Raw genomic sequence first — 20720 nt, 5'->3', positions numbered from 1 at the left:
TCAGAGACAGGAAACTAGCGAGTTTCGAGATTCCAGTGAATGTTTAAAAACATAAAGGAGAACGCGACGCAAACGGCTGTTCTCCGGAAGGATTATGTCATCCGCTGATCGATGGGCCCCGTAATCAAGTACTAGAAATCAAGCTTTAGCTGCAGAAGAAACACTTCTACAAGTAGCAAGGGTATTCGTGCCTCAACCTTGGAGAGGCTTGTTAGAAGCCTCGGCAGTTTCTCAGTTTCCATGGAGAGTGGTCTTCCAAGTGAGAATAAATCCACGAAGTGCTTGCAACATAACCTTGGGAAATATTGAGAGAGTGGACCCCGAAACGTGCCCCTACTTCAAGTCCTGGAGGTTGCAGGTCACTTGAAAATACAGCGAAATTGAGAACAACAATTATGAAATTTACGCTGTCAAATTCTGTGATAGACTACCCCTAACCATGTATTGCACATAATTCATCACCAAGACATGAAACGAACGCTCAGAACTCTATGCGCCATGTCTTTCCAATACCAACATTGGGATTCTTGACAATAGCGTAAGACGCCTTGCCACCCGTCTGCTCGTAGTACTCTAGCGAGGTCGTAGAGCCAGCTCTGGCCCCGTCCTCGATGATAGTGACAGTACTCTTATCCTTCCACTCCTGAGGTGGGTCAATGATAACTACACGCTCAACAGTGACGCCAGCCATACTTTTAACATACTCGGCGGTCTTGGAACCCTTGGTGCCGAGCTCCTCAGACGAGAGGACTGAGTTGCGGAACTGGAAGCGACGGTGTATGTAGCCGCCCCGCTCATAGTCAAACGTCTCTCCATCGTCAACGTAAAGGGTTCCTTCCGACTCGCCGTTCTTATCCAATGTCACAACAAAGGTGTAAGGATCCCATCTCATGAGAGCGCTGCTACGGCGAGGGCGGTCTCGGCGTGGAACGATGTGTCCACCCTGTATCAACAGAGGTATTTTGTCCTCTGGAGCGGGGACAGTGTGATGCTTACCGGCACCCTGGTAGACGGTGAAGTCGAAGTAGTCATAGTATTTCTCATCGTCGGCGATATAGATGTCAGTGGTGATAGTGTTTTCGGTAACAACAGGTTTCGCAAGAAGACCAGTTTCACCAAGGTAGAGTTGATCATCGATAGCAAAGCCCTGCTCATCATCGGGGAAAGCATAGTACTGAGGGCGAACAATAGGCGTGCCGTTGATCGAGGCCTCGTGGAATGCGGTATACCAGGCTGGCAATAGTTGGTACCTCAGGCGAATTGCTTGGGAGATAATGGTTCGGTGTGGCTCACTAATCAAGTAAGGCTCACGACGACGAGTATCGATGTGCGCATGAGCGCGGAAGAAAGGGTACCATATACCGGCCTGGTACCACCGTGTGAGGAGGTCCTTATCGGGATTGTGGAAGAAGCCGCCAACATCAGCGCCAGCAAATGGAAATCCGGCAACACCGTTAGTTAGGACCATGGGCAGAGACATTGCAAGGTGATCCCAGGTGGCTTGGTTATCTCCAGTCCACATGGCAGCCATACGCTGAGATCCTGCGTAAAACGATCGAGTCAAAATAAAGGGCCGGCGCACCTCGCCCTTCTTGCGCTCCAGCATTGCCTGGTAGGTAGCATTGACAAGAGTCATACCGTTCACGTTGTGAACGTCACGGTGCTCCCAGTTATCAAAGTGAAGGTTGTCCTTTGGCATAGTTGTTTCCGGGCCGTTGAATACAGACGGCTCGTTCATGTCATTCCAAATGAACAGGTTAGAAAGCGAACCCTTGAATCGGTCGAACTTGTGAAGACTGCTCCACCAGAGGTGCGCAGCAGGGTTAAAGCAATCGACCCAGTTGGATGATCCAGGCCAGCACCATCCATCGTAGACCTCGCCGTCCTTGTTGAGCACAGCGAGGCCCTTGCTGTTTAGCTCCTGTGAAACAAAGTAATCTTTTTTGTTCTTGATGTGGGGATCAATGAGGACCACGAGCTTTCTCTCAGATTCGGCAAGCTGTTCTTGCATACCCTTAGGGTCGGGGAAGGTCATTGGATCCCAAGTGAAGTACTTTCGGTCATCGGTATATTCAAGATCTAGCCAGATCACATCGAACGGAATCTGGTACTTGTCGAACTTGGCGTCTACTTCTTTGACATCTTCATCAGTGACATAGTTCCAGCGGCATTGGTGGTAGGCAATTGCAAATTGCTGCGGCAATGTAGTATAGCCAGTCAGTTCGCCATATGTCTTGCTAATATCTTGTGGCGTGGGTCCAAGGAAGATAAAGAGGTCGATCAAGCCAGACTCCGAGAACCAATGAGTCTGGGTATCAATCTTGGAGTTTGCACTCATTGAAAGAGGATTGAAAGATGCAGACTTCTTGACAATATCAATCCACGTCTCCGCCGCATTGAGCCAGAAAACACCGACGGTAGAGCCCTTGCGATGAGCCTGCATCAGGGGAATTGCTCCGTACAAAGTCATGGGACTGTCGAGCTCATACTCAAAAACATCGGCATTATATAGCCGGTAAGGGTCTTCGTGGTTTCCATCGCCACCTCTACAATATGGTTAGCTTTAATACAGAAGGCGTAGTGGTCAACGGCATTCGTACCTCGTTTCTTTCAAAGAAAGAGAGTCTGCGTGTTCGGGAATTCCGAAAACATGGTTATAACCAGGGAAAGTGATATCTAGTCCAACACTCTCAGGACCACGAGGCTTGGAGTCAGTGTTGCCACCAAAGGTTTCTTCCCACCAGGTGCTCTCGTCCTCTCCAGCCTCTTCCTTGCCTTCCACCTTGGGTCGCCAGTGTTCCATATTAAAGAGACCTTGATGGTTTAGCTGCACATGGGTCTGACCATCCCGTTGGAACTCAACTTCAAATGGTGCATGACGGATGATGGCTTCATATTTGTCCTCCGGTCCGTACAGAACCTTGGTGAAACCAGTCTCTGTTTGTGCGTTCAATGTAGCCGACTTGCTCACTTCCAAGCCCCCAACGAGGACCCACTTTTCAGTCTCGTCATAACGCTTCTTGTTTGCTTTGCTGTCATGTCGAACTTCAATGTCACCCTTCATGCGCTTCTCCTCATCGACAACCAGGCGCGCGGCACCCGATTCCAGGAAAGATACCAACAAAGGCAGGCGGACCTTCACGTTCGTGGATGTGATTTTAATTAAAATACCAGACAATTGACCGTCCTTGAAGTGTATGGTGGCTGGGTCAAGCTCGTAGGGAGAGCTCCAAGACGCACCCTGGGCAGAGGCATTGTCGGCGAGGGCTCGGTTTCGTTTACAGAAGCCTGATTGAGCACATGTTTTGAAGTTCTCATGCTTCACAGTCGCTGTAAATAAGAAATTAGCTCATGGCTTTCCTGAGTTGTATTGAAGAAGGTACTCACATCCAGGCACTACAATGCATCCTATAAGGACCAAGAGGGAGAGCAATAGTGTCCAGCAGGCGCTGGGCCCGCTCCTGGCCATGATTGAGGGCTAGAAGCAATCAGAGACCCTCAACTTAGAGTCCAAGATAGTTGTGAGGAAATAGTGTAAGAAGAGTATAACTTCCTTTTACAACTCGGAAGCTTCAGGCCCGCCAGGCTGGCCTAAGTGGAGAGCTATATGGGGTAAGACACCTTGACACCTTAGCACCTGAAATATAAGGCTGCAGTCCGCCTTAAGGCAACAAGGCAGCTGAAGAAGCCCCTCTGTGGCGCCCACCAATCAGAGTCAAACAAGGCTGAACGAGTATTTATTCTCCCTTCTCCCCTCCTTCTCTTTTGCTTCTCAACCCCTTACCGATTCATCAATCTAAGATTCATCAAAATGGCCGACGAGCAGACGTAAGTCAAATATCCTGGCCTATAGCAATTCTTTATTCACATGATCTTCTTTTTTATTTGACCCCTCCTTGCTTTTGACGGTGAAGCTAATAAAGCTTTGACAGTTTCATTGCCATCAAGCCCGATGGTGTCCAGGTATGCATTTGATGCTCTACGTACTGAGAACATGGATCGTTATTGGTACTATCATCAATTGAGCTATTTCAACTGACTAGGAATCTTCTATAGCGTGGACTCATTGGCCCCATCATCTCCCGCTTTGAGAACCGCGGCTTCAAGCTCGTTGCCCTGAAGCTGACCTCCCCCAGCCAGGCTCACCTTGAGCAGCACTACGCTGACCTCTCCGCCAAGCCCTTCTTCAAGGGTCTTGTTGCCTGTGAGTATCCGTCACATCCGACCTGCCGAGTTTTTCGCCATCAACAGCAGCTAACTAATTTCACCAACAGACATGCTCAGCGGCCCCATCTGCGCCATGGTCTGGGAGGGTAAGGACGCCGTCAAGACCGGCCGTACCATCCTCGGTGCCACCAACCCCTTGGCCTCTGCCCCCGGTACCATCCGTGGTGACTATGCCATCGATGTTGGCCGCAACGTCTGCCACGGTTCCGACAGTGTCGAGAACGCCAAGAAGGAGATCGCTCTCTGGTTCTCTCCCTCCGAGGTCCTGAAGTGGAAGTCCGCTCAGGCCGCCTGGGTTTACGAGTCTTAAATTTCTTGGTCCTGAGTGGTTTGGCCATATGAATGACAGTTCTCATCTACAGCATAGAGCGGTAGCTGAAGAACAGCTTCATTTGCCTTTCATAAACAAACAATATAACATCTCATGAACTCTGAGAAAAAATAATTTCTTGGTATTTATATTAGTGGAGTGAAACCTATGTTTCAGTGGCTTAAAAGTGTATGCCTCTAGACTTTTTTTGGTTATATTTATCTTCAGCTTTTCCCTAGTACCCTTTGAATAGCTTTCGTGGTCGGGGTAAGGATTGTCCTTGCAAACCAAGGTGTTGCCCAGACACTAGCTATTATTCGCACAGGTATTAAAGCCTTCGTAATCGCATAAGCTGTGGCGAACTCGAGTATTAATCGCACACCTGCGCGCTCTTTTCCAAGTGCAGAAGCTTCATGCTCGGCAACGGTTGTGACGTCTGCTTCATCGACCCAGCCTTTCTTCGCCAGCCAGCGTCCAAACCGTGCAGCTCCTTCATCAAAGGCATTGTTTTCGTCAGATCCAGTTACGAGGTCTGGAATCCAGTTGTTATAATGAAACGCAGCGACTAGACCAAATAGTGGAACAATGGCAGTGATTTCGTGCAGGATCAAGAACGAAGTGACATGAGTCACTGGTGCTCCCAGCAACGGGGTTGTGTATGTTCGAAGAAAGAGTGGCAGGCGGTCATTGAATCGGCGTAGGCGAGATTGGGAGTTTGTTGGGGAAGGAGGTGGAGGAGTCGACAGGCCTCGACGTGACGGAGCCTTGAGCGATGTGGCTTGAAGTCGGAAATGACGGAGGAACAATGAAAACGTAGACTTCATGATGAACTGAATATCTCAATGCAGAATGGACTTTAATGCGAATAAGTCATCGTTAAAGCCGATGATGTACTGTTGCGGGTAAGCCGATCATCGGCAGAGTCTACACTTTTAATTCCCGTGACAATTTAATCAATGACGCTCCACTTCTAAATCTTCTTCACCTCCCCCCCATCTCACCTCCTAACCATATAAACAATGGAGAAGATTACTGAGAAGATCGCGGCATTGCCGCCGGACTCAAATTACTTCTCCCTGGAATTTTTCCCTCCGAAAACCAGGATGGTGGGGTAACCCCGCGGTCGGCGAGAGCGATTAAATTGCTAACCATAATGGCTATTTTTTAGGGGTTTGCTAACCTTTCTGCTCGTCTAGAGCGTATGGCCCAGGCTCTGCGTCCTCTATTCGTCACCGTAACCTGGGGTGCAGGCGGAAGTACAGCTGCCCGTTCCCTAGAGCTCGCAGAGGTCTGTCAGCGACAGCTACAGTTGACCACAGTTCTACACCTGACTTGTACAAACATGAGTCGGGCTTTGGTTGATATGGCTCTGGAGGAGGCCAAGGTACTCGGCATTCGCAATATCCTGGCACTGCGCGGAGATCCACCCCGCAGCGAAGAATACAACATACATGGAGAGGATGATAGTAACAAGGATTTCAATTTTGCTGTGGATCTTGTTCAATATATCCGCAAGACACACGGTGATTACTTCTGTCTTGGTGTCGCTGCATACCCGGAAGGTCACCCGGCCGATTCCTTCCAGGATGTACAGGATCCCAAGCGTGACTTGCCCTACCTGGTTGAGAAGACCCTTGCTGGGGCAGACTTTATCATGACACAGCTCACATATGATGTGGAAGCCTATCAAAAGTTTGAGGATATGCTTCGCAACCATGAGTCTGGTGTCTTCAAGACTATTCCTATTATCCCGGGTTTGATGCCTATCCAGAGTTACAAGAACCTGACTCGGGTCACAAAGCTGAGCCATGTGCATATTCCCGATGCGATTGCCAAGCGCGTGGAAGAGGTAAAATATGACGATGATGCGGTCAAGAGGGTAGGTGTGGATATTGTTAGTGAAGTAGTTGGTGGTATCAAAGAGCTCAAGTCCCCCTGTCCACGCGGATTCCACTTTTACACTCTCAACTTGGAAAAGACCGTTTCGTTCATTTTGGAGCGAGCTGACTTGATTCCCCCTTCCACTGAAATGGGCGATGAGTCTGCTGTTGGGGATATCGATGGTCACCTCTCATTGGACAATGTTCCCACTCGTTCCCTAGCGAGACGTCGAGCCTCTTCTATCAACTCGCAACCACACAACCGCGTCATTGTGGATAAACTGTCTGCAGAGTCATCACATAACTCTGTGCATGAGGCTACGGCTGGCAGTGCTGGCCTACCCGCAATGCCCCCTGGTCGCGGTACAACCCTACAAATTTCAGAGGGTCTGGGTGCTCTCGGCCGCGAGGCTACTTGGGATGATTTCCCCAACGGTCGATGGGGTGATGCGCGTTCGCCTGCATTTGGTGAGATTGATGGATACGGTCCATCGTTGCATGTCACTTCTGTGGTTGCCCGTAAACTCTGGGGCCACCCAGTGGATCACTCTGATATCAACACTCTCTTCCGGCGACATGTTTCCGGAGAGCTATACATGATCCCTTGGTCGGAAGGTGGAGCTGAAGAGGGCAGCGCTGGACTAAATCCTGAGACGGAATTGATTCGACCGGAACTGCTCAAGCTTATCGATGGCCGTGGCTGGTGGACTTTGGCCTCGCAGCCAGCCGCTAACGGCGTTCGCAGCGACGATCCCATCTTTGGTTGGGGCCCTCAGAGGGAGGGCTTCGTTTTCCAGAAGCCCTTCGTTGAATTCTTCTGTCCCAATAAGGACTTCACAACCATCCTCAAGCCATTGTTCGAGAAGCACGGCCACGAAAAACTGACTTGGTTCGCAACCAATGGCAAGGGAGAGTTTGAGTCTTCACTCCCCGTTAGCTCAGACGATGTTGACCCTGAAGAACTCAACCCTGAGGGAGGCGCCAATGCCGTGACCTGGGGTGTATTCCGAGGCAAGGAAATTCTCACACCAACCATCATCGAGGAAGTGAGCTTCCGCGCCTGGGGTGAGGAGGCTTTCCGTATTTGGGATGAATGGCGCCGCATCTATCACCGTGGCTCTGCCACAGAAAGATTCCTCGATTCCTCCAAGGACGACTCCTGGCTTGTTTGTGTAGTTGGACAGCAGTTTGGTGCTGGTACCGAGCATGGCTCAAAGGAGGAAGAGGATGAAGTCAAGTGGATGTGGCGGGCTTTGGCAGGCGAAATCCAGTAGGGACTTCTTACTCCTAGCTGTTTCTCCTTATCTAGGTAATATACCCCGTAACCAATTTTTCTTTTTAAAATTTTCAAGTCTTGCACCATCAATAAGCGATGGACAAAAGATTTCGGGATTTGTACAGTACTGTAGTTCTATTCAATTTTCTATCAACACAGATATGAAGAGTCATCATAAGTAAGGCATGAGCAGATACCTAGGTATGCCTAGTTATGCCCTAAGTAACATTAGAATATAAAAATGGCTTCTATCTAGAAGCAAAAGCTCTTTCGAAAGATGGGGTAGAACTAAAAGAAGAGATTATGCCTTCGCTGCGAAGCCGTGGTGTTCGAGCCCTTCGGCATCCGTATCAGGAGTAGCTACGGAAGACCGAGATTCAGCCAACATTTGCTGAACATCGTCAAGACGACCATAAACACGAGGCGCACGCTTCGGCTGATTAGGACCCGCAGCAGGGAGTTGGTAACCACGAAGTCGGGGCCCTTCACCAGTCGGTTCAGGCAATGAGGCCTCGTAGAAACGATTAAACACCATTACATCTTCTTCAAAAGAGCCCCGCTGAATGCTTCCTCGCACTCCTTCAAAGAAGAGATCCATCATATGATGGTTGTGCAATTGGAGAAGTGCCCATGAAGTCATCTCTTTCGCAGCAAGGAGGTGGTTTAGATAGGCGCGGTGATGCTTTCGACAGGCAAAGCATTCGCAGCCTACGCGCAAAGGCGAAACATCCATTTTGTGCTCTGGGGACCACAGGTTAATTGCCAGAGAGTGCCGTTGACTTCCATCTTGCTGCACGGGTGCAGGGAAAGTGAAGTCGAACGCCAATCCCGCGTCAGAAGATGAATTCACGAACGGGACAGTGAGAAGATCTGCGCCGAGGGATATTTGGCGCAGAAGATCGTGAGGTTCTGAAGGCTCGCTGAATAGTAGACGGGGCAGATAGCCTAGGGACTCTGGAATGAAATCAAGAGAATCAGACTCAAATAGAGCCAACCCAGAAAGAGAGTCTCGGAATTCGTCCTCCAAATCATCCAGGTATATTGTCTGTTGTGCATTGTCTAGCGGTAGAACTGGCGCAAAATATGCGGCCTTTGTCGTCGTGCTTTGGCTGTACAAATTCTCCAGCGCATGGCGAGTATATGCATGTGTGCGATCTACCATCTTCTCCCGCCTCTTGACACCCGGCTGCTTCCCGTGTGTAAGGTCAGCAAATCCAACGACAATATCGGGCTTGAGATTTTGAATCGCCTCAATATAATCGTGTGCTGTGAGCTGTTGGAAACCAAGTGAGGTGAATATCGCAATCGATGTATTGGTATTGTCCGGTGGGCATGTAATTGCTGGAAACCGGCGAGGCCCTAGTATCAGAGGCATATCACCAGATGCACATATAAAATTTCTCAATGGCGACTCGTCAACTGCGACGGACATTTTATATAGCGCGGCGGGATGCTTCTTTTCAATAACTGAGAGCATGTCAATTATACAGTGTTCGAAATTAAGGTGAGAGGTGAATTTCTTCAGGTGGTCCACGCACAGTCCTCAAGTCCAACATATAGACCATTAATGGCAGTCTCTTTTCTCACTACATCTTGAGCAATGTGTGGCACAGCGCCTCGCGATGTGGATGGTATAAAATGAGGTGTGGATATTGTCTTGCGGCCGGTGATAGCCAATGTGCCCACTCGAGGCGCCAGCACAGGCGCTGCAGGACTTAAAATGTTGAAATTCATGTCGTTGAAAGACGTCTCGAGGTCCATGGCGGTGTTGATCCGTTAGCTTCACGCATAATCCTTCATTTCACGGAGAAGTACTCCGCAGCCCCACACTTAATGTCTTTGTCACGTGATATAAGAACCTCCCGTCTATTGCTTGATCGTAGCGAGAGCAATTTATTTGATCCCGACTTGACAAACAGTTTCAAAAATGCATTCAATTGATTCTGTCAGAGGTGGGGATGTAGAAAAAAAGAATGAGAGGGGAACCTTAATTGTTATCGAGGGGTTGGACCGCGCTGGCAAATCAAGCCAGTGCGAAATGCTTCAAGAATACCTTAAGGCACAAGGAAAAGCTGTCCGATACATTCGATTTCCAGGTCAGTATCTATCCCTCGAGTTTATTATACGCGTAAAAGTTTCATTGGTTCTGATGCCTGTCCAGACAGGACCACGCCCATCGGGAAGCTCATAGATAACTATTTACGCGGTTCGACCAACCAGGACGACCATTCTATCCACCTCCTTTTCTCTGCAAACCGCTGGGAGGTCGCAAAAACCATTGAAGCAGATATTGCCAATGGAACCACTATCATCGTGGACCGCTATTCATACTCCGGTGCGGTGTACTCGGCCGCCAAAGCAAACCCCACACTTTCACTCGAGTGGGCCTGGCAACCCGAGATCGGTCTTCCTCTCCCAGATATATGTTTGTTCCTTAGCATCTCTGCCGAGGAAGCAGCAAAACGTGGTGGGTACGGTGCAGAAAGATATGAAAATGAGGCAATGCAGAAGCGCGTTCGTGAGCTCTTCAGCACTTTGTTCCAGAAGCAAGAAGATATTTCTATCATCGATGCTGGAAAAACGGTCGACGAAGTATCACATGATATACAGGCCGTCGTTTCAGGCTGTATGGCCGGCGCAACTGGCCCTTTGGGAACTTTAGGGCCCCTTAAGAATTAATAGCTCACGATTTTGATTTCAACGAGTTCTGCATATGACCGCACTTCATCCCAGGTCGGAATTTTCAGATTGACTGTCTTCGATAACGATCTCCAGTCTTGTTGATGGAGGAGGTGAACTTTGGCGGCCTCCATAGTCCGTATCCGATTCTAGATTTATCGTTTCCATCCAGTCATCGTCCAACAGAGGATCATCTCGGGCCAGCATAGGCGGCAAATCTGGCAGTTGAGACTGGCTTGCACTCACAGACTCAATATAAGAGTCTCGTAAACGCGTGGCCTTCTTCGGACTTTTGCTAATGTTTTTGCGGTCCCGCCTTTCTTTCTTTCGCAAAATTGCCTGGACCTCCTTTTCATCTCTAATGCGAAGACATAGTTCCCGCATCATTAGTGGCCATGACACGACCTCTTTGCACGCTGGACAGACCCCCCGTGTTGGAATGGGAAGCTCTATTTGGTCCGAAGCTTCGAGGAATTTGGTAGATAAGCACCTAAGATGATTTGTGCCACGACATGATGTCTTCGGACAGACCACTATGTGTTCAGACGAGGGTTTGATAGGTCCCATGCATGTTTGGCAATGTAGATCCTCTGCGTCCTCCAGAAGAAACATCGACTTTTCAAGGTAAATTTCGATCTTAGAGTAGTCCACGCATATATTTTGGATGCTGCCAACGGCGAGATCATCTTCGCCTTGCTCAATACAGTCTCCGTCGAGAATAATCTTACTTAGTGGAATGGAAGCATGCACGCGTTCATTCCAAAGCTTCCACACGCGGTAAACATCCGTAGAGAAGAAACGTACTCGGAGGGGCCAGCTGTTAAAGAGTGTTGATCGGAGCAATGAATGCACGTCCTCCAGATGAGCTTTCAATGATCGCCTCGAGCGACCGCGCGACTTCGCCTTGGCCGCTTTTGAGTCGGGTTTAGGGTCAGTATCGTCCTCTAGACCAAAGTGTCGCGACCTATCTGGATGTTGCCAGGCCCATCTGTTGATAGAAATTAGTTCATGCACCTCATTTGAATCAAAGGTCGCTTACTCAAACTGAAGAGCTCCAATCCGACTCATAAATCCCTCGACGACAAGGGTCATTTCCCATGGTCTTAGTTTGTCTTTTGCAGTACGCTTGGCACCACCCTTGGCATCTCCATTGTGTTGTGCGAGCCGTCTGACTGGATTCGGCGTTGACCCGATATAGAGGGAAGCATGTCGGACAGTTGAGCGGAGGAGGTAACAGCAGTAATATGCAGGGATAGGCTTTGATTCCTCTTTATTAACCGGAGCCTCCATTGAATCTCCACTATTCAATGTTTGAAAGTTCCATGTAAGTGGAAGGTCCTCCGCTCATTGGCAGAGTCGGTGCTTTACGGGAGATGGAGTTCAGCCTTGTCTGGATCCACTACAAATGTAGGGTGATCACATGATGGTCTTTAATGCTATACTTTGAATGAAGGAAATAGTTGAATATTATTACCAGAAAGTAAACAATAATCTCAAGTCATATTTGGGCTTTTTGTCGTAGAAGGTGAACATAAGCTCAATCCAGGACACATGAATTCAAGGGTAAAGGAAATGGCCCTTAGATCCAACTTTGGGTCGATCGGGTCGATCTGGAGCCCCAAAGGGGCCGAAGCACGGAGTACAGAGTAAGCTTGATGAGACGTCGTGCTTTGATTATCCACACCAAAACAACATCTAGGGCTTGGTTCGAAAATTTGTTTCAATGTTTCATACTCAATACTAAATACTCAAAGTAATAACTTACAGTTATAGTATTTAGTTCACTCTTGTACCCCAATTCTTCAATTTCCAAGGACATTAGTTTACTTTGGTTATACTTTGGCATTATTGAACTTGGAATTGATGTGTCACAACGAGCCTTCAACCACCAAGTATATGATACCGGGTACCTCTCATAAATATATATTGAACATAGCGATGAACCGGGAAATGATAATTCCCTGAATCAATAATAGAAAGACCGTATGATGTGCCCCGTTTTCAGTGAACATATCGGTGACGGTATAATTACAGCATAAGTCCTTGAATACCGGGCGATTCGACCTCGAACACTCCAAATCATTTACGATAGTACTTCCAGTTTACCATACCATACCGTTCGCTACCATGACCACGCAAATAGAAGGTACGAGTCACCCACAGGTATTTTTTCTATTGGTCAAATACGCAAAAGTGACTTTGACTGTACTTTCAGCCAAACCCGAAGCTTGCAATCTCATTCCTCCACTATCAAATCCATCCTTCTTTCCTTCTGGCTAATTTTTAGCTATTTCATCCCCATTACCTACTATCATACTTCTTTCTCCACTCTCTCTCTTTTTCTCCCTTACTCCATACTTCTTGTTTCCCCCCACATTTCTCCGTCTCATTCGAAGAGAACACCCGTTCCAGTACTGTTACAGGGACCACCTGATCCGCCCTTGTTTTCCAATTTCATCGTCAACCCCAATGCGCTCGTCGCATTACCAGTGACCTTTTCTTCAGTACCGTCCAACCCACGAATAGGCCGGATTCCTCCCCTCTATCTTTTTTCGATAACTTTCTCGACCTGAAGAGATGGCGGCTCCGGCCTCTACCGAAGCTCCCTCGATGACTAGCCAGTCATCGACGGCTGGTCAGCCAACCCGTTCTGCCAGCACTCACCCGTCACATTCCCACAACGTGCCCTTAAGCGCTCGTAGATCAGAACCGCTGGATTTAACAACTGTCGAGCGCCGCGGTCTACCCAATGCCCCCCGTGAACCAAACAAGCGCGTTCGTCCCCATGGCTTGCCCGAGGCTCCAACATTTCGTCCCACAGAAGAAGAATTCAAGGACCCCGTGGCATATATTCAGAAGATTGCGCCTGAAGGACGGAAATATGGTATCTGTAGAGTTATTCCACCAGATAATTGGCAACCAACTTTCGCGATTGACACAGAGGTATTGTACCCTTCTTTTGATCTTACTGCTGATTTGATAAGCCCTGCTGAAACGGGATTTCGCATGGAAAATGCCATGCAGCTGCTTTGTTTTGTATGGATGACTTGCTAACTATATGTTTGTTATGCAGCGATTCCATTTCAAGACTCGTCGGCAGGAACTAAATTCAGTCGAAGGAGGTATGAACCCCCTATATTGAGTCCCAAAATTGTCGCAATTGCTGACTTAAGCAAGGAAATCGCGCCAATATGAACTATATCGATGGTCTGGCCATGTTTCACAAGCAGCACGGGACTAATTACAGCCGCTTACCCAGTGTTGACAAACGCCCTCTGGACCTCTATAAGCTAAAAAAGGCGGTGGAAATACGAGGAGGGTTTGATTCAGTCTGCAAGACCAAAAAATGGGCAGAAATTGGACGTGACCTCGGCTATAGTGGCAAGATCATGTCCTCTTTGTCGACTTCGCTCAAAAATTCCTACCAACGCTACCTACAGCCTTATGAAGAGTACCTTGCTCGCGCTAAGCCCGGAGTGCAACAACAACTTGAACTCGAAAATGGCGGCCCATACACCCCTTCTCCACGCGACTCCCCCTTAAACAAGAAGTCCATAGTAGACGAAATTGGAACCCCTTCCAAGACCCGCGAGGCAACTCCGACAATGCGCATGGCGCCACTACCGACTCTGAATACTCCGATGGAGAAGCTTCCTGACCAGCCCGCTTCGTCTGTTGAGCCTACACCCCCTCCACGGCCTACACCAACAGGATTTACTACTGTCAACGCCGGCGGTGTAGCTGGGTTTACTGCTGTTAATCATTCGCCTGCATTCACACCACTGAACCTTGGTCCAAATATCAAGAACGAGACAGAGAATGGAACTGCGACGCCTAAGAGCGTGTCGGAACACCCTGAGACCCCTGTCACAAATGGCCATAGTGAAGGATCTTTTAAGCGTTCTATTAGCCACGAGAGTACTTCACAAGGCGAAAATGGTGATGATGGGGGCAGCGGGCGGCGTAGCAAGCGCCTTAAGAAAGGTAAGCATGGACCATTAATTACCCGTCATACCTGATCTTTATCTGACCTAGAGCTTTTTTAGATGCGCCTCCAACTGTTGCAGGGTCACATATGTCTTTGCTACGCCCTGCACCACCTAAGGCTCGAAAAGACGGTGTACAGCAAGCTAGTGAGGTAAGTTTTTGTCTCGGCCAAGGCCTGCCAGACGACACTAATCATTGCCAGAAATGCGAGGCATGCGGCAAACCCGACGATCTGTCATCAATTCTTGTATGTGATAGCTGTGAACTTGGATATCATGCTAGCTGCCTAGACCCGTCTACTGCAGCTGCTTCCGAATTCGATTGGCACTGTCCCAAGTGCCTGGTAGGCACGGGTGAGTTTGGATTTGAAGATGGTGGTGTGTACTCTCTGAGGCAATTCCAAGAAAAGGCCAACGAATTCAAGAAGCGATATTTCGCTTCTAAAATGCCATTTGACCCAGTTCTCAACACTCATCGACGTGAGACCGAGGATGATGTGGAGGCTGAGTTTTGGAAACTTGTCGTCGACCTGCATGAAACTGTGGAAGTTGAATACGGTGCAGATATTCACTCTACAACGCATGGAAGTGGATTCCCCACTATCGAACGCAATCCCCTTGACTCTTATTCGTCCGATCCTTGGAATTTGAATGTTCTCCCATTCTATGGGGATTCACTTTTCCGCCACATCAAATCTGATATCTCTGGCATGACTGTCCCTTGGGTTTACGTGGGAATGTGTTTTTCTACTTTTTGCTGGCACAATGAGGATCATTACGCCTATTCTGCTAACTACCAGCATTTCGGCGCAACCAAGACATGGTATGGAATTCCTGGCGCAGATGCCGAGGCATTTGAAAATGCTATGCGGGAGGCGGTCCCCGAGTTGTTTGAAGGCCAGCCGGACCTGCTATTCCAGCTTGTGACATTGATGCCACCTGACAAGCTGCGGAAGGCTGGTGTTAACGTCTATGCATTAGATCAACGAGCTGGACAGTTTGTTCTCACATTTCCCCAGGCTTACCACGCTGGTTTCAACCATGGATTTAACTTTAACGAGGCCGTGAACTTTGCACCGGCAGACTGGGAGCCATGGGGAGCTGCAGGCGTCGAACGCCTGCAGACCTTCCGCCGGCACCCTTGTTTCTCCCATGACGAGTTACTCTTCACGGCTGCTGCTCGAGACACCACTATCACGACAGCAAAATGGCTAGCACCTGCCCTGGAGCGGTCCTGCAATCGAGAGCTTAACTACCGCGCAGCATTTCTCGCTCGTCACCGGGATATCTCTCCTCATAACTGCCGCCTTGGCACCGATGAAACAGGTGAATGTCAGCTAAAATTTTTGGTGGAGGAGGAAGATCTTCCGGAAGATGATTACCAATGCCAGTACTGCAAAGCGTACACTTACCTTACCCAGTTTCGTTGCCACAAGTCAGGCAGGACCACATGTCTACTACATGTGGAGGCCTTTGACTGCTGTGGTGAATCTTTTTCACAGAAATTACTTGGTTCGGGTCACACCCTGCGCTACCGTGTGAGTGATGGAGATCTCAAGTCATTAGTGCGAAAGATCCAGGAAAGAGCCAACATTCCAGGAATTTGGGGTGAGAAGCTCAACAAGACCTTGGAGGATGAGCCAAGGCCCCAGCTGAAGGCTCTCCACAGTTTGCTCAGTGAAGGTGAGAAAATCCCATACCACCTGCCTGGCCTCCAAGATCTTGCGGCCTTCGTCCAGCGCTGCGATAAATGGGTTGAAGAAGCGAACAACTACATTACCCGGAAGCAACAAAACCGCAGAAAAAATGAGAAGGCATGGCGTAAGACCAGCACCAAGGCGGCGCAGCTGGACGATCGCGACCGTGAAGTCCGCAGACTGGAGAATATCTATGCCCTTCTGGCAGAGGCTGATAAACTTTCCTTCGACTGTCCACAGATGGCTGCCTTGGAAGAGAAAACCCGCGAAATCGAGAAATTCCGCCAGGACGTTAATGCGGCCCGGATGAATCCCCATGTACGATCGGTCCAGGAAATCGAAGAACTTGTTGAAGCCGGCCGAAATTTCAACATCGAAATCCCTGAAGTTGAACAATTGGAGCAGAAACTGCGACAAATGAAATGGTCTGATGATGCTGCTCGCAAGCGGGAACAATTTCTTACTCTTGCCAATTGCTTGGAACTTGTTGCCGCTGGAGAAAAACTAGGTCTCTCTGATACTAACGAGAATTTACTTCACCTGAAAGAACTCGGTCGACATGGTGAGGCCTGGGAGGCCAAGGCCCAGGAATTAATGTCAGTGGAAGCTGTGCATTACCAGCAGCTGGAAGCTCTCTCAGCACAAGCATCTCGCTTTCCAGTCAATCCCGAAACTCTAGCTGCCGTAGACGCAATTCTGAATAAGCAGCGAGAAGCACAGAAACGAATCCAGACGCTCTATGAGAAAAGCAAGGATCCTGATCTGCGCAACCGACCCAAGTACAAGGATGTTCGTGAGCTCACAGAATCTCTGGAGCAACTGAATAGTCGACCAATTGGTGCCGTCGACCTGGAGCGTGAACAGAAGCGTCACGAAGACTGGATGAGAAAGGGCAAGAAATTGTTTGGCAAGGCGAATGCACCCCTGCATATATTGAAGTCTCATATGGAGTACGTGGAAAAGCGGAACTCCTATTGCTTTGATTTGGATGACAGCTACCGGCCTCCCGTTGAACCTTCTTCTCGGGATAATACACCAGATGGGCTGCTTGAGAATCCCAACCCCAACAATGTATGGGGTCCCAAGTCGCGGAAGCGGGATGTCTTTTGTATCTGCCGACGTTCAGAGGCAGGCATGATGATTGAATGCGAAGTATGCCATGAGTGGTAAGTAGAGTTAATCCCAAAATCTGCAATGCTTAGGGAATACACACTGACATAATCTAGGTACCACGGTAAATGCCTAAAGATCGCGCGTGGTAAGGTCAAGGAATTTGACAAATACACTTGTCCCATCTGTGACTGGCGCCAGAAGATTCCTCGTGACGCAGCTCGCCCCAAGCTCGAAGATCTGCAGGACTGGCAAGCAGAAATTGCAACTCTGCCTTTCCAGCCGGATGAGGAAGAGGTGTTGGATAGCATCGTCAGCCAGGCTACTGCTTTTCGAGATTTCTTGCAAGGTTTTACGAATGCCACCTGTACGACCACCGAGGAAGTGCCGACATTGATTTTCTATTTGCGAAAGATAGAAGGCGCCGAAGTCCTTTTGGCTTATGAGACCAATTTTTTTCGCCAGGAAATTCACAAATGGGCGCCGGTCGCTCCAGAGGCTCCACCGATTTTGGAGCAGTCTCTGTCAACACGAAAGCCTCGTCCGACTAAGCAGCAAAAGATCATGGCACAGCTTGGTGTTGAACGCCCTGAGGACCTTCCGGAGCATCTTCGCGCGAAAATCGTCACGCCAAAGCGGAAATCAATCGATGCTCAGGCTCAAGGAAGCCGAACTACATCACTACAGCCTGCACCGGAAAATGCAACTTCAAACGCTCCACCTACTACCGGACCAACGCTGACTCCTATGACTGACTCGAACCCCACCTCATATCCCTTCTCTGCCAATTATTCCTTACCTGCCAGCGATTCAACGCCTGCGTTTGCCCCTACATCTACTCCATTTTTACCACATGCTGCTGCTGCATCCCAGTCTCCAACTTTCTTAGCTCAATCTACAACACCTCAGCAAAAAATGGAGCCTTCTTTCTTCAGTCCGGACCGCTTTGATGCCGATCCCCAATTTGCCAGCAGTAGTCCTCGGCAAAACTTCGATGATGTATTTGCAGAGATGACTAATGACGAATTTGTTGAGCCTGAACCCGAGACTATGGAGAATACACATGCAAACGATGCGATGGAAAATACACATGCAAATGAGGCCCTTGAAGCATTGAATGCCAGTAATGGCAGCAGTCGAGCTGCCTCAATTCATGAAGACCCGACTCTAAGTGTCAATGCCCAAAATGGTAGTCAAGAAGAACCCAATGCGAAGGAGAACGACGAGGAGGAAGAGGAACTTTGATTCTTCTATATTGCTTAATTCCCATACGTTTATCAGTCCGGTTTCTTCGTTGTCCTGATCTTTATCACGGTTTTATTTTCAAAATATGTTTTATTTCTTCATCTTCTCCACTGCAGGTTAGCTCTCGAAAAATGGGAGTAGGGCCCGGCGAGCCCTTGGAGTTTTCCTAGCGCTTTCTCTTTTTATATTTACCAAGGTCACCATACCTGTTTATGAAAACTGGGTCTATATCATTTCTTACCGTGTATTATTATTACCTATCATCTGGAATGCAATTCTGTCCATCAGGGACCTTCGGATTCACTACAATTAGTAGTGGATGGTCACTAATATTAAACTCACGCATAAGCACCCAGTGCAGTTTGTCCGCCCGTGTGAATAAATAATATATTAACCGTGTCCGAGTCATGTTCACAGGCCCATGTACTGATCTCATCCTCTTTGGTCAACTGCAGCATGCATCTCGCGACTTTGGCCGTATACACTGGATCGAGTATAAGCCCTTCCTTTTGAGCAATAATTTCCAGTGCCTCCTTAGAAGCCGCATCTAGAACCCCATACGCAGTCCCCACAAATCGATCTTCAAGGCGAACATCATCCATGCTGATATCACTTTCGTTTTCTAGCCCAATCATCAATCCTGCGCTTTTGGCGAATCTCAATACCCTCTCCTCATGATATGACCGTGGCTTCGTCGGAGAATTAAGCACACCGATTATATTCCGCGAGGGAAGCCGATCAACAGGCCCAGATGCCATACGTAACTTCTCAATCATCTTAAATCCAGCAATTAACCCACCGACAGTACTCCCACTCCCGCAAGCAACGAATATATAATCAAATCGACCAGACCCACCAAGTTGTATTTCGGATTCCTGTGCCACGATCTCAAACGTGGCACGCGCGTACCCAAGCCCACCAAGCGCATGTAAACTCGCACCACCAGGGATCCAATACGGATATTCTCCTTTCGCGCTAAGTTCCTGAAGGACAGGCGACGCATCTGCGGCAATTGGATCGCCTTCTTGACAAACACGCACTTCAGCGCCGAGGAGACGGTTTATCTGCACGTTGCCGGAGCGCATGAATTCTTCCTTATCTCGTGCGGCACGAAGACCACCGCCCGTACCACGGTGTAAAAGGACCAAAGCTTTGAGACCTAGGCTTCTTGCCAGAGCTGCTACCTGCACAGTGTGATTACTTTGGATCGCACCTTCTGTGACGAGGGTTGTGGCTGGACCTGGGAGGCGAGTTTCTGTTGGATGGTTTTCATGGTAGTGGTACTTTGGTGAGTTGGACAGTATGTCTGGGACTATATATTCTAGCTTGCGGTATTTATTCCCGGCGCAGGCTAGTGGCGCTGATTGATCTTCGCGCTTGGCGAAGATTGATATTCTTGGGTGGCTTATTGCTGGTAGTGGATGGATTGGGGATGGATGCGAGTATAAGATTGGATGTCGGGGGGTTTTCGCAAGGACTTCTGGGTATGGAAGCGTCATTTTGCTCAATTATAAATTCCCGTCGGTGCTTTGATATATCCAGATATCTTCGTTGCTTGAACGGGGGAAACGAAGTTCTTCCTGTGGAAATTGGTACCAGATAGTTTGAAGATGTGATCAATTGACAGCAATGCAAATTTGAGAATCTGATTGAAGAGCAATAAAAATGGAACTAGGTACGTTCTAGCAGATTTTCTTCCCCAGTGGGGCTTTCTTAAGTCACCGCCGCTTTAATGAGCTCAGACGTGGCTACAGTTCAGGTAGAGACAGAAGATTAGCTACAAGATTACGTTACCTAGCGTCAACGGGTGATCATTCTGCGCTCAGAGTCAAGCTCAGTGAGTAAATTTCAGTCCGGGTTTAGGCTCGTTTCTCGTCACGTGAGATGCCACACTGCTTAATGAGCGTGATTGGCTGCTCCTTAAGTATATCATTTTCAAGGGAGGTGGTTTGAAGTATTCTCAAAAAGAGTCAAGACTCTACAGAGACTCTGAATATCAGCGAAAATGGGTGGACTAGCAATATTATAGGTGTAAATGTTGACTATTATATACATAGTGCCCAGGTGTAAACCAGGAGAGGATATTGTGCACGGTATTATAAGACGGTAAACTGGGCCAGATAAATGTAGATTAGCCTGGGATACAAAAATCAACCCTCAAGGAGTCCCTCAAGGAGTCCCTCAATAAGGATAAGCTGGCACAAATACATATACTACAGTGCACTCTCTCCTATTCCTAGATTACGGAGGACTCAGAGCTATTTCTCGGATCAAAGAATTGGTTAAAGATATCTTACTCTGCTAGGACGC

At 48.5% G+C, this 20720-nt stretch overlaps 9 protein-coding genes across 9 annotated transcripts; 4 read left to right on the top strand and 5 right to left on the bottom strand.

The window, feature by feature from the left end:
* Positions 1-481: 481 nt before the first annotated feature.
* Positions 482-3469, bottom strand: N7495_001262 (glucan 1,3-alpha-glucosidase ROT2; the record flags this gene model as incomplete). The annotated part of the gene is made up of 3 exons (XM_057203932.1): positions 482-2546; positions 2601-3330; positions 3388-3469. 3 exons carry the CDS (start codon positions 3467-3469, stop codon positions 482-484), a joined length of 2877 nt encoding a protein of 958 aa, XP_057068005.1.
* Positions 3470-3811: 342 nt separating this feature from the next.
* N7495_001261 (uncharacterized protein) lies at positions 3812-4537 on the top strand (the record flags this gene model as incomplete). The annotated part of the gene is made up of 4 exons (XM_057203931.1): positions 3812-3828; positions 3933-3963; positions 4057-4204; positions 4275-4537. The coding sequence occupies 4 exons, from the start codon at positions 3812-3814 to the stop codon at positions 4535-4537; spliced, it is 459 nt and encodes a 152-aa protein (XP_057068004.1).
* A 224-nt stretch (positions 4538-4761) lies between these two features.
* On the bottom strand, positions 4762-5361 carry N7495_001260 (uncharacterized protein; the record flags this gene model as incomplete). The annotated part of the gene is made up of 1 exon (XM_057203930.1): positions 4762-5361. The coding sequence occupies one exon, from the start codon at positions 5359-5361 to the stop codon at positions 4762-4764; it is 600 nt and encodes a 199-aa protein (XP_057068003.1).
* A 195-nt stretch (positions 5362-5556) lies between these two features.
* On the top strand, positions 5557-7691 carry N7495_001259 (methylenetetrahydrofolate reductase (NAD(P)H) MET12; the record flags this gene model as incomplete). The annotated part of the gene is made up of 2 exons (XM_057203929.1): positions 5557-5643; positions 5706-7691. 2 exons carry the CDS (start codon positions 5557-5559, stop codon positions 7689-7691), a joined length of 2073 nt encoding a protein of 690 aa, XP_057068002.1.
* Positions 7692-7994: 303 nt separating this feature from the next.
* N7495_001258 (tRNA-ribosyltransferase family protein) lies at positions 7995-9454 on the bottom strand (the record flags this gene model as incomplete). The annotated part of the gene is made up of 2 exons (XM_057203928.1): positions 7995-9160; positions 9232-9454. 2 exons carry the CDS (start codon positions 9452-9454, stop codon positions 7995-7997), a joined length of 1389 nt encoding a protein of 462 aa, XP_057068001.1.
* Positions 9455-9620: 166 nt separating this feature from the next.
* Positions 9621-10372, top strand: N7495_001257 (bifunctional thymidylate/uridylate kinase; the record flags this gene model as incomplete). Its single annotated transcript, XM_057203927.1, has 2 exons — positions 9621-9789; positions 9855-10372. 2 exons carry the CDS (start codon positions 9621-9623, stop codon positions 10370-10372), a joined length of 687 nt encoding a protein of 228 aa, XP_057068000.1.
* Positions 10373-10417: 45 nt separating this feature from the next.
* On the bottom strand, positions 10418-11662 carry N7495_001256 (structure-specific endonuclease subunit SLX1; the record flags this gene model as incomplete). Its single annotated transcript, XM_057203926.1, has 2 exons — positions 10418-11360; positions 11412-11662. The coding sequence occupies 2 exons, from the start codon at positions 11660-11662 to the stop codon at positions 10418-10420; spliced, it is 1194 nt and encodes a 397-aa protein (XP_057067999.1).
* A 1287-nt stretch (positions 11663-12949) lies between these two features.
* On the top strand, positions 12950-18410 carry N7495_001255 (uncharacterized protein; the record flags this gene model as incomplete). Its single annotated transcript, XM_057203925.1, has 6 exons — positions 12950-13408; positions 13446-13494; positions 13550-14356; positions 14419-14510; positions 14562-17221; positions 17282-18410. 6 exons carry the CDS (start codon positions 12950-12952, stop codon positions 18408-18410), a joined length of 5196 nt encoding a protein of 1731 aa, XP_057067998.1.
* Positions 18411-18748: 338 nt separating this feature from the next.
* Positions 18749-19909, bottom strand: N7495_001254 (1-aminocyclopropane-1-carboxylate deaminase/D-cysteine desulfhydrase; the record flags this gene model as incomplete). The annotated part of the gene is made up of 1 exon (XM_057203924.1): positions 18749-19909. The coding sequence occupies one exon, from the start codon at positions 19907-19909 to the stop codon at positions 18749-18751; it is 1161 nt and encodes a 386-aa protein (XP_057067997.1).
* Between the last annotated feature and the right edge of the window lie 811 nt (positions 19910-20720).

The sequence above is a fragment of the Penicillium taxi genome (genome assembly GCF_028828555.1).
Source record: "Penicillium taxi strain IBT 34144 chromosome Unknown utg000001l_segment0_segment0, whole genome shotgun sequence".
NCBI lineage: Eukaryota > Fungi > Ascomycota > Eurotiomycetes > Eurotiales > Aspergillaceae > Penicillium > Penicillium taxi.
The sequence above is the reverse complement of the archived record's forward strand: the minus strand, read 5'-3'. Positions and strand labels throughout refer to the sequence as shown.